Here is a 12472-nt window from a genome sequence, read left to right as displayed (position 1 = left end):
CCCCGACGTCTAGCCAGTCCTCTTCCCTTATGTCTTTGTAAAATGCCCTTAATGTTTGCTGCGCAAACCTTTCAGCATAATTTGTTATATCGGTAACCTGCAGCAAAGAGAGCAGGAGCCCCAGTGACAGAGGAGCAGACAGGCAGAGAAAAGGCACCGTTTTCTCCATTCACTGACTCTGTGAACCCAGGGAGAGAGAGAGAAGGAGGGAGGGAGAGAGAGAGAGAGAGAGAGATTCAGCAGGGGGTGGGGGGGATACAAAGAGAGAGTATCTGTTCATCAAATGAACATATCCAGGGAGCAAGCAGCACGGACGAGTCACAAGCGGCTGTAATTACCAGGGGATATTTTCAATGACAAACCGGATTATAAAGATCTGAGAAGCACTGAAAAGCAGGATTAGAAGCTCTTGACTTGTGTCTTTGCTGTACAATGGGGATAGACCGGCGCCGGAGAGCGTCTCTGGCACTCACCTTGAACTTCCTTGCGCTCCTATTTGCCGTGTCGGCCCTCACCACCAGCTACTGGTGTGAAGGCACCCGGAAGGTGGTGAAGCCCTTCTGCAAGGGGCCCGTCGCCCTCAAGCAAAGCTTCTGCATTAGGTTCAATAGTTCCAACCTCAATGACAGCAGGCTGGTGCAGTACATCTGGGAGACTGGGGAGGACAAGTTTCTTATGAGGAAGTTCCACACTGGCATCTGGTTCTCATGCGAGCAAAATGTCAACATGATTGGTGAGAGACCTACAGCTGCACCGAATACATTTCATGAAGAAAACCATTTACGAATGTTACACTCTTCTATTTATCTATGCTTATTTAGTAAAAAAAAAAAAAAAAAAAAAAAAACTTTCAACAAATGTTTTTGTGAAATTAGGCTGTTTGTAGAGTGTCTCGTATTATCTTGCATTTACACATGGTTTAGCTCGGTGAATGCCACACTACTTTGGTAGGGAGAATAAAACAACTTCTTTAAAATTACTTTAAAATTGTAATCCCGAAACAGTGAATATTTTTCTGGGATCAGGATTTATGAATTATGTACTTTCTATTACAAAATTCAAAAAAAGAGCAACGGAACAATTGATGATGTGGAACGAGTACATGCCAAGCTGCTGATCTTCTTACAGATCTTAGGGATGCATTACAAGGACGGTTCAGCATAAATTCTATTAGCAATTGTCTGATTTTAAAGAGATGTATATAAAGATATATAGTCAAATGTAATGGAGGATCAAAAACAAACGAAAAAAGGGTTTTTTTTCCACTAGCTGATACTTGATACTGTACTGTAAATTCATTAATAAGCTGAACGTCTGTTGAAAAGGAACAGGGAAATCTAAAGCAATGGTAACACATCATTATGAATGAAACTACCCGAAATGTACAATTTACATGTGACCTTCTTTCAGGAGAAAACTGCAGAAGTTTTTTAAATATTGCACCTTCACACGAAAGAGGTATGTATTTCTACCCAAGTTACATAATTCTTATTTTAGGATTCATTTGTTAATCAGTTGCTGAACATTTTCTATTTGGTGTGCATTGCCGATTTTGCAACCTAATTGATTTCTGACCCTTTTACTGTATAAATTTTTTTTTTATGTTTAACTTTTACTAGTTATATAGACTTACGTATATTATGCTAAAAATGCTTCAATGCATTTGCTATGCATACAAAATATATAATACAATTAAACAACATGTGGTTTAATCTGTGAACCAGTTGAAAATGCAGTTATATTACGGAATATAATGGTAAAGTTGATTTAGTGGTCAACTGAGAGGCACAACTCTGTGTACACACAAGATATTTTCCCTTTTAACTTAATTACATCCTCCGTCTGAAAATATGGACTTGTGGATCATGCAGTAAAATTTTACAATTGCTAAAATTTTACTAGGATAATTACAGGCACGTATTTCATTTAGATTTTTCCTTTGATTGTACTAATAGTTACTGATTACTGATATCATCACATTACAGTTTATTTTCTTACACATAACAGAGTTGTGCAGATTTCTCTTTTGAAAGTACAAGAGCACCTGCAATTACACGTTCAATATATAAACAAGATGAACACGAACCAAACTTCTAGCCCTCCACAGAATAACAACTGAGCAGCATACTGATATCTCTGAAGGTATATGAATATAATCAGTTACGGAACTGTTGATAATCTGTATGTGAAATGCATCTGTACTTCTGCAAATTGGCTTTATTTTATTGCCTTCTGCTAGAGACTATAGCTATATCAGTGTAATAAAAATTAGAAAAATTATTATAATCTGCAAAATTTAGTAGACGATTGTTAGGAATATAATAAGCACATGATACAACAGTTATTATATACATAAGCTAATGTACTTGATTTAAAAGAAAAAACCTACAACTGCGCTATGGTACATCATGCTTTGATTTATTGTGAGTCCAATTCATTTCTGAGCCGAGAAGAATGCAGGGAGCGAGTCCATCAGCACTGCTTTAAACTGGAGGCAAAAATAATAAGGATAGCATGAACAGGTGGGAAAGCAAATAAACCCAACGATCATTTTTACAAGACATCCATTCGTGATTGGAATAACCGGCAAAGTAGCATATGGTCCTGTGTTAGAGCTGTTTTATGGACGTCGGCATGCAGATTGCTGCACGCGCCCAGTGACGAGACCATCAGTACAACCTGGCAGTTCATTAGCGAAAATCTCAAAAGTATCACTACACCCCACTGCTCTGGCTCCTTTTAGGCGCTCATTTGTGCGTGCAATACTGAATGCGTTCGTGTGCTTTTTACTTACAAACAGCATTCATTAAATTTATGCATGAAATATTGATCTAAAAGCCAACAGGATTCGGGATAGGAGGGTTTATAGTAAAAATTGCTATCAAAAGCGTACCAGCACATTACAAGCCAGTATGGTCACCAGAGACCAACAGTCTCCTGTATTGGCATTATTATGCACCAATATAAATAACATTCCAGGAGATTTAAGAAATCAAATTTGCTGGTGACAAGAAGCTGAGAGGGAGACAGAATATGCAAAAACACAGCATTTTAGAATGGATAGATAATATACAAAAATATCCAAGTTAATTCATTCATGAAGTTAAAATTTGCACTTTGGTTAATACTTTGGGAGACTTCGGTATTATAACAAAGATTGTTAGTGAGCTTTAAGTGCCCTTCTATATGCTTCCACATCAATACCTAATTTCAGTGAGTAAATGGTCTGAATGGAAAGCATAGCTTTTTAGCAATGTTGGATATATACAGTCTTAAAGGAAAAGCAATGTTAAAAGCCATCTTCCTTGCCACCAGTAATTTAGCAGAGGGTCAAGGTCAGGGCTGTAAGCTGTCTCCTATAACCTGGGCAACTGCTGATAAAAAGAATTAATTCGGGTGGAATATGCACGTATACAATCTCCTGACTGGGATTCATAGCCTGAAAGATCAGAACGTCAGCTATTTTATTCTGAGCATTAAAAAAGACATAAAGTCATATAAAACAGGTGGAGTTTTCAAAACTCTATGGTGGACTGCAGAAGCACATGAAATATCCAAGTAAACAGCATGTTATTTACAGATTTATTCAGCCTAAATCCTAAAGTGGAAAACTTGTTCACACCAATGTCCCAATGTAAAATTCAATAACAACGCATAATCAACCATTACAATAACCATTAAAAGTACTTTTACTTACCGTAAAAAGGTGTCATATGAATATATGCATGAATATCTGTTGCTGCAGTTCCTAAGGTATACCTATGATCTTCAGCTGTTGTTGCCCTCATGTGTGATGCTTTTCAGAAAAATAAAATTTATCTTAGGACACTTTCTGCTGTTTTCTGCTTCCCTATGGAGTATAATAATATTATGATGATTACACAGCAGTCGTATATTTTAGTAAATATGTTACATGGTTATGCTTTTGTGAGTAGCAGACAGCAAATAGAAGAGAAAAAGAGTTGGTGTGTTGCATTGTTCACTGACAAAATGGCCTGCCTGCTTTCTTTGACAAAGAGCTTCTGCATTAAGCAACCAGCATGGGCAGATTAAAATAAATGTTAGTAATATTTGCCAAAAATGCTGCCTATGCAGGCTATAAGGGTTGTTATACCAATGATTTCAGAGGGTTGTCATGGAGCTCCAGTTGGTCATTCCATCATTGTTCACTTTAAACGAAATTGAAGGTTTTAGCTTTTCTTTTGGGTTATTTCCCAAGCTGAGGGAAATAAACGGTTGTAGGAATCTCTGTGATAAGACCCAAAGACGTCATCAACATTTACTGAATACAGACTGCCACAGAAGGGACCTGTAATACCAGGGCTACGTGTGGCTGTATCTGCTTCATAAACAAGATATATAAGATCTATACTCAGAAGTGCCGCTAGCAATTTTGGGCCCCATGAAAGCTTTTCATGTTGGGCTCCCAACCCAGACCAATCCAATTATGTTCTAAACTTTTTAGGGCCCCTGTCACTCAGGGGCCTTTGAAATCATCTTAAATTTCGTCCCCTTTACAGCACCCCGGTTAATGCTAACATCTACCCATAATCCGAATGCTTATCTTGTTCACATACTGTAAGGCCTAGAGCCTGTCCTGAACAGCATAAGGCACAAGGCAGGGGTACATCCTCTGTGGGACGTCAGACAATTGCTGGGTGTGTGCGTGTGACTTTTGGTGACCAGACAGATGCACACGGAAAGCAGGGTTACCAACTCACCTGCATCTGCCATGACACTCACTCTTTCAGACTCTCATGCAAGCAATCTTATGGCAAATCTGTATTATTCCATTATGAACCTAAAATTAGCTACATCAGTTGGGGTAGTACTGAAACCCTACAGACTATTTACAAGGTAATAAAACATGCGCATACCTATGCAGAGACCTGTCTCGAATTGAAAATGTCTCTCCGGCCCGCTGACTAAAGTTGGCAACCCTGGGAAAGGAGAGTGTGTCCGTCTATGTGATATCATCGTGTTTAACTATGGTTTTAAAATGTTGAACGTTTGAATGTGACCAGCATGCAAAATACTGGTGTATTTCTTTGAGATACAGTGTACTGGCATTTCAAATATCGGGCTACTTTCAGCTTCCACTGGGCAGATTTTAAGCAGATTTTTGCTGGACCTGACAACACAGGAGGGGAAGACCTACCCAATACTGAGTACACATGCATCCGCCACAGGGAGAGCAGGGGCTCAAACACCCAGCTCTGTAACTGTGAGGCAAAGGCATTACCCACAGAGCCACCATTCCACCCAGTCCATGTGCTAAACGTCCAACCAGAATTAGTGAAGGAATGGATTTTGTGGCAGCAGAAAACTTCTTAAATTTCAATGTAATTATTTTCAGTGTGACAATATAAAGAATTACAATCATCTGTATGGCATAAATTTAAATATTAGGCTAAATTTTTCAAAAGCAATCTAACATTGAAGAGTGTGCTCAGTGCCTCTGGAAACTCATAATCTGCCAACAAAGACAATAAGTTACCACATTAATAAAAAATGAATTCCACTGCATTTTATATTGCTGTATCTACAGGGATCAGTTTCATATTTCAGTTGGATTTATCGATTTGAAAAAAAAAAATTAGAGAATACAGCTGGCCACAGATCTCAGTATTGGTGACCAACCACAACTGATCTTTCAAGTCACAGTGTTGAAAGAAGATCTGCTTACTAAAAGTGCTCTTGTGATGTTTCCCAGGGGTCTTGTGGTTGTGCATCGTTGCGGAATGCCTCTACATCGTTCTGCTGTCGACGGGAGGGATCCTCATGTCAATAGAAGTCTGCTACTACAGCAACGTCATTGATGGCCTCAAGCTCAATGCCTTCGCCGCAATATTTACTGTCCTGTCAGGTAACAGCCCACCTCTTCTTAACTTAAGGAGAAATAAATCGCTGCTGAGAAACCTGTTATATTTCGATTAGGGATGAGAATCGATTTAAAATGTAATATGAATCAATTGCAGCTTTCTGTGATCAAACGTAGCTAACATTCAAGATAAAATCAAATATTTACACATTGAATACCTAAATGAATGTACAATTAACACAAAGGGAGTATTTGGGTCATTCTCATAAGCTCATTACTATAGCATAAATTTTTTGATTTTAAAAACAGAAGCATGACAATGACTGAAAGTGCACTTAATAACATGAAAGATCTCAAGTTTTTTAATTAAAAGTCTTCAATAAAATAAAGCAAATATTGCAAATTGCGATATTTTTATCCTATGTACGTCTCTGTCTGGCAGCTTTTAAAAATGGAACTTGGTAATATCAGTCTATCTGAGAGGCACTAACTGAACGCTTTGAATCCTGGGATTCTGCGCAAACGTCATGACCTAAACTGTAGGGCTGTTTGCTCATTCTGTTCTCAAATCTGGATATCAAAGTACTGTACACATTAATTCCATCAAAAAAATACAGTAATGCATTATGACATTAAAATTAATACTTAATGCAATACATTTCCTAGGCCTAAATAAGACAGTTTCCAACAGTACACTTAAACACTATTGAATCATATAATTCTTTCATTCAAAACTCCACTTCCTCTTCCTCAAATTCTGTTCATTTATGCTGAGGCAATTCACGCTAAGTGCAATGTTTCTGTAAGAGATGCTTTACCCTTGACAGAACCTTCATAACAATGTAAGCATAAAATTACAAACCTATTCATCCTGTCTATCCTAGCTGAGCGTTAAACAACTTACTGTCTGCAGCATTTGATGTACTTTTGTTTACAACGAAAAGACTAAATTATAATTAAAAGAAAGTAATTTAAGACCATTATCAAATGACGTTTGTTGCTCATTTTGTAGTTCTGTAGTCTGTTCTGCCCCCTAGCCTGCCCCAGTGACAATGACCACACATTGTCATTTTGTGCATTTGGTTAGAATGAAAAGACCACATTGTTCGTAAAACAAGGTTGTAGTACATCACATTTTTAATGGAATGCGTTGCTCATTTTATTCTATCTGTTTCCGAATTTCAATTAATAGTGAAATAATCTCCAGGGTTGGCCTTTAACACAAATTTCTCATGATGAATGTAGATCACACTTTATTGAAAAATGTAAGCTGAATGAGTTGAAAACCACATCATATACTGTTTTCTTACAATAGATTTAACTATTTTGCGTGGCAACACACGGCACACCTGACATTAGTAGTATAGCTCTGCAAAGAAGGGAAATCATGCTGCTCTTTTGTTGCTTCTACACTTATTACTCTCTGCCAGACCAATATACTGTATTATATTATGTGCATGTTTTATTAGCCAATGGGAAATGACTTTGATAAGCTATAAATGAGACAGGAAGCAATCCCCCCAAGGAATAAGACTATCCATGCTCTGCTAGTTAAAAGTAATGTAAAAGTAATGATGTTAATATCCACACACTGCATTTTATCGTTCTCACTTATGATTAAAGAGACAGATGACGCTTTGGAAGTTCCCCAAAGGCTCTCTCTTAACCACACAGGGAGTAATAGGGAGCTGTGATATAATTAATTCTTCCACAGTTGTCCAGGCCTTTGTCCAACGGTGGCAGGGGAGAGTCACAAATATGGGTGCAGGACAATCCAAAAGAGGCACAGCACCAAAAGTAAACAGAATGCGATTAAAAAATACGTTAAATTGTTTCTTATTGATTTTCGAGGTGAATTTTATAGCCGCTGCATTTCCATTCAACTCAACGCATTCTTAAGTGATAAATAGTCGATACATTTCAGCGTATTGATTAGCATTGCCAGCCCCTGGTGTCTTCTCTTTTGAACATTCTTTCTGCATAAAGTCCATTCCATACATTGTGGTGGATTATTCTTGCGATTACAGCCGTTATTTACTAACAGGTACCATTCTACTTACATTGCATTAAGGCAAAGTATTAACAAATAGAGGTACGCTATACCAGGGAGACAAAACAGTGGAAGTAGTAATGGAAGTAGTGCACAAGGGAGAGAAATCAAGAACTGAGAAGAGCTGATTGGTATGCCCTGGCGCCATTCTGTGGGTTGCAGGGCTTATGAACTAATCGGATTTAATCAGGAGTTGTTGTTTTTAGTACATGACAAAAGCCGGTGAGGAGAGAGCACTCACCCGGGTACTGCGGGGTAGTATTTCCGTACCCATGATATTCAGCGTTTCCTGGTACCGCAGTCCATCTCTGAGCTTGCTTCAAAGAGCTTCACCACACATTGTCAGTAAAACATCACCGTCTTCTCATTTTGTTAATTTGGATGGAAGATCTGAAAAAGACGCAGCACATTTTTGTTTGTTTTAGTGTCATTTTTAAAAAAAAAAAACATGTTTATTTCTACCAACGTGAAGATTAGCTGTCATGGATTAACGATAAATGTCTTTAGCATGTATTAAGAACATAAATGATGTATAACTCCCAAACAATAAAAACCTGTATATCTCTGAACCCTGCTGAGGATTATAAGACCTCCAGTTTTCATTTTGATATTTCAAACTACACTGAACATTTATTTTATCATATCATTAAAAAAGAATCAGTATCTGTCTGGACACACATTCAAGCAAGGTTTTAAATTCTGTATCTTTCTTATGTTTTTGCTCCTTTGGAAACAAACTTTGACCTTGTACACTATCAAGTGTCCTGAGAGTGTAGATTTTGCAGCATAAATGAATCATCGACTGTTTTTTTAAATAAATGAACGAAATGTTTTTTACTGTACATCGCATTAACATATGAAAAAAAGATATTGAAATTCTGCTTCTTTGTAACTTAAAAAAAATGAAAAGTGCATATGAGGAAGGGATGGTTTTGTAGTTGTTAGTGACCGTTTCATGTTTAAGAACGTTACCTTAAACAGATGTGATCCAATACTGACACCTGGTGGCTAAATACGACATGTACGCTAAAGGTTAAATCTAAAGAGGGAATACTGAGTGACAAAAGATCCTTGAAATGGATTGTTTTACTGTTTTATTTTTTTACAACATAATTTAGACATTTAACTCTTCAGAATTTACTTCTGTGCTTATATCTTTCCAGCAGATTTTTCAGTGGCTCCAGGACAGGATGGAAATTAATGCGATTAGAATGATAAAGACACATTAATATTATAGGATGTAAGTTATTCACAGAGTGCAGCAGGTAACATGCATCAGAGAGCAAAGCAGGTTATTAGTTTATCCTTGTCTCAGGTCTCCTGGGAATGGTGGCACACATGATGTTCACAACAGCCTTCCAGTTAACAGTCAGTCTCGGGCCTGAAGACTGGAAACCGCAGAACTGGGATTACAGCTGGTCTTACATGTAAGTTGCCATTTCTTCCGCACCTCATTATCGGACCTAGACAACAAAAAAAAAAAAAGGTCATGATTTTCTTCTCAGAAAAGCTTGTGATCTTTCCCAAAATGTTTCCAAATTTCTAGACACTGAGATTAAGATGCCATAATTACAACTCATTAAAGGCATATCACCATACAGTATTAAGGAAACTGTGGACACCGAATATTGTACCAAACTGATCGTGTTAGTTTTCACCGGGGTGAAAATAGCCACAAGGCATCAATTTGGCTATTTACACCCGACCTCCTGACTTCCTGCCCCCCTGACTCCACAAAAATATAATGGTTGCACGTAAATCCTTTGGCAGAAAGTGCCAAAGTGGGGTACAAATGTAAAAGGTAGGGTACATTCAACACAAAATGTACCCTTGTTCTAGCAAGTTAGCTGGCTGAAGGCACCTGGTAATCTTGCTAACTAGCCTTAGCACTAGCTACATGGCTTGAAATTCATTTTTCACTATGGGGAAGAATTCCCCTTTAATGTGTAACACATGGGGGGAATTTTAGCTTTGCAGGGGGGGTGCAATAAAAAAAGTACTGTGTGGATTCAATAGCATTAGCAATGAAAATTTGGAAACCCCCTTTCCTCTTTCTCTTGACAAATGCTGACACCTGAGTGCAAATAGCATATGCCTGCTGTATTCACCCGGGTGCAAATAGCATTTTTGGCTGCTGGCACCTCAGCGCAAATAGCATCTGCCTAAATAAAATGTAACTCGAATTGTGCAACAACAGGAAAAAAGTATTTGAAATATAAAACAGGATTTTAGACAGCTTTGGGGTGCTGCAATAGGATTTATAAATCTTTTGAAACGACGATTGCTTTGAAAGTTAGAATCAGTCTCTTGAAAAACATACATTTACTCTCTGTGAAATATAAAAAAAATTCCAGCTGATAAAAAGAAAGGTAAAATGGGAATCGGGTTATTTATAATTAAAATATGTATGATAATTGATATTTACAGCCATGTGTATAATCGGTGAACAATTTCCCTGACAGAGTAATTGTGAGTTGGATGGGTATCAGTTTACATGACAGAAAGCTACTCCATTGCGGGCATGGCTGAACAAGACATGCATACCTCAAAATGTACGCGCTCCTTTTCACACTCTTCTTCATGAACTCTCCCTGTCTCAGTTTAGCATGGAGTTCCTTCACTGCCTGCATGGCCTCATCCGTGACAACAATCAATCGGTACACAAAGACTATCTTGGAGTTCAAGCACAAACGAAAGAACATTGAGAAGAACCTGAAGATCAAGCAGAAGCTGCTTGACTTGGATTCGCCAGACCAGGTGTGGGACATGTACATCAGCTCGGTGCCCAGCACCGCAGAGGAGTTTCTCGATCTCTCCAGTAGCACTCGCAAGCTTTCCAATGCCTCAATCTTTCTAGATATAAACGATCTACCAGATCATCAGGTGGAGGAGTACTGCTGAACTGCTTTTTGAAGGGGTTAGACCTTTAGATGTGTCTAAAAAAATATTCAAATTATGATATCTAACCCTAACCCTTCTTTCATGCTGTGTTGAATGTTGAATTTGACTTCAACTGAAACAACAGGCAATTACTTATTATTTTTTTATGTTTTTCTTACCAATGTATGATTATTTATTTATTGTCTTGCATTTTGCAACTGGAGACAAGTAGATGTTAAAGTTTATGGGTGTAGCTGTATGTGAGTATGTATTGCTTATATGAGAAAATTCCTTTTCTAAATGATAAAAGGCGATTAAAAAAAAATGTTGCTCTGAGAATAAAGCTGATAGATTATTGATGTTAGAAAAATTGCAAAGGAGCAGGCAATAGACTGAAAATGAAGTGTTTTTTTGTTCTAAAAATTATTGCTCTGTTTTGTTTTATATGAGAGATATAATGGTTTTTGTGACATCATGTATTTTTCTTCTTGAAAATACTTTATTCAAATTATGCATTAACATCTTTTATTTTCTGCTGTGGAAAAAAAAGTAAAGGTAAAGTGTGTTAAGTGCCTTTGCTTTGAAATTTAAACATTGTTGCATGTTCATTATAGTGAAACTGAAAAATGAAGTTATTAAATATTTTAAGGCCTGGTATAAAAGGCAAATGTATGGATTTTTAATGACATTTCAATGTGGTTGCACTGCTGTTCTTGAACTCCCCCTGAAACAACAAAGGGCTGTGTATCTGATTTCTTTGACATTCATAGTCTCATAAACATTATCAGAATGGTTCACGAAAAATATTAATATTAGTGTGATAAGCAATAAAGTTACATGGACAAATTCATTTTTTATTTTAAAAGACACTCCACAAAGACTACAGAACGCTAACTATACTATTAGCTTTTTTATGCAAAGAACAAAATTTAACTTATAAGATGCAATGTATTTTCTTCCTGCACCTCACAGAATGTTAAACTTTTGAATATTAACAGAATGTTAATATTGCCGGAAATATCAAAATGAAAAGGTGTTTAGTTTCATAGGTCACATTAGTAAAGCAACAAAAATTTATTTAAAGAAGAACCCAAAACAACAAAAATAAAATCTTAATTCCCTTTACTTATCAAGCAATATGGAACAGCTAAAAAGCTTGCCGAGAAACAGCTTCATGAAGACAATTTCAGGCACAAAACAATCGCTATGTTTCAGGAAAAATTTATTCTTGAGGAGCTTATTTAGAGATCATGTGAGTTGTTACAGTGTTTCTTGCAATCCATGTTAGCGAAACTTCCACCTTCTGTCCCTACAAATGATTCAATGGACTCTCCATTAAGTCTGCTACTTTGCACCCTCAGATGGCTCATTTTGTAGATATGTACAATGTGGCATTATAATCAGTGTAATACGGCAGGGTTATAGTATTTGACCAACACTGCACACAGTTATCGTCCAGCTTGTTTTATTAAGCTTCCGGTTACCAGTAACTAAATCCACCTACTGTATCAAAATGCATTATTTTTTATTTCTTTAGCTTAACTATAGTGTCATTTAGGAATAATGTTCTAAATATTGTTTCTAGAACAGTTCCTATTTTGAACCTTGTTTGTACTTTGTAATAATCAAAGTTAAGTAATTATGCGTGATAAAGGCTGTGTTTTTTATTTATATAGTTAAATTGTCTAATGGATTTTGTTATTTGTGTCAACAGCCATTAA

The 12472-nt window shown here is 37.0% G+C and overlaps 1 protein-coding gene across 2 annotated transcripts; it reads left to right on the top strand.

Annotated features, from left to right (window-relative positions):
- The first annotated feature begins 305 nt into the window (after positions 1–305).
- Positions 306–11241, top strand: gsg1l2b (gsg1-like 2b). 2 transcript variants are annotated; one of them, XM_049014425.1, is made up of 5 exons: positions 306–733; positions 1411–1458; positions 5714–5866; positions 9187–9298; positions 10472–11241. In XM_049014425.1, the coding sequence occupies exons 1-5, from the start codon at positions 433–435 to the stop codon at positions 10770–10772; spliced, it is 915 nt and encodes a 304-aa protein (XP_048870382.1). In that variant the 5' UTR covers positions 306–432; the 3' UTR covers positions 10773–11241. The 2 variants fall into 2 exon arrangements, with proteins under 2 accessions (XP_048870382.1, XP_048870383.1); XM_049014426.1 differs by lacking the exon at positions 1411–1458.
- Positions 11242–12472: the final 1231 nt, after the last annotated feature.

This window comes from Brienomyrus brachyistius, chromosome 5 (assembly GCF_023856365.1).
Source record: "Brienomyrus brachyistius isolate T26 chromosome 5, BBRACH_0.4, whole genome shotgun sequence".
NCBI lineage: Eukaryota > Metazoa > Chordata > Actinopteri > Osteoglossiformes > Mormyridae > Brienomyrus > Brienomyrus brachyistius.
The sequence above is the reverse complement of the archived record's forward strand: the minus strand, read 5'-3'. Positions and strand labels throughout refer to the sequence as shown.

Excerpts from the sequence above, each read along its gene's own strand:
- gsg1l2b (XM_049014425.1), top strand. The coding sequence starts at position 433 with ATGGGGATAGACCGGCGCCGGAGAGCGTCTCTGGCACTCACCTTGAAC. Across the intron at positions 734-1,410 it reads GCAAAATGTCAACATGATTG|GAGAAAACTGCAGAAGTTTT; the intron begins GTGAGAGACCTA and ends ACCTTCTTTCAG. Across the intron at positions 5,867-9,186 it reads AATATTTACTGTCCTGTCAG|GTCTCCTGGGAATGGTGGCA; the intron begins GTAACAGCCCAC and ends TCCTTGTCTCAG.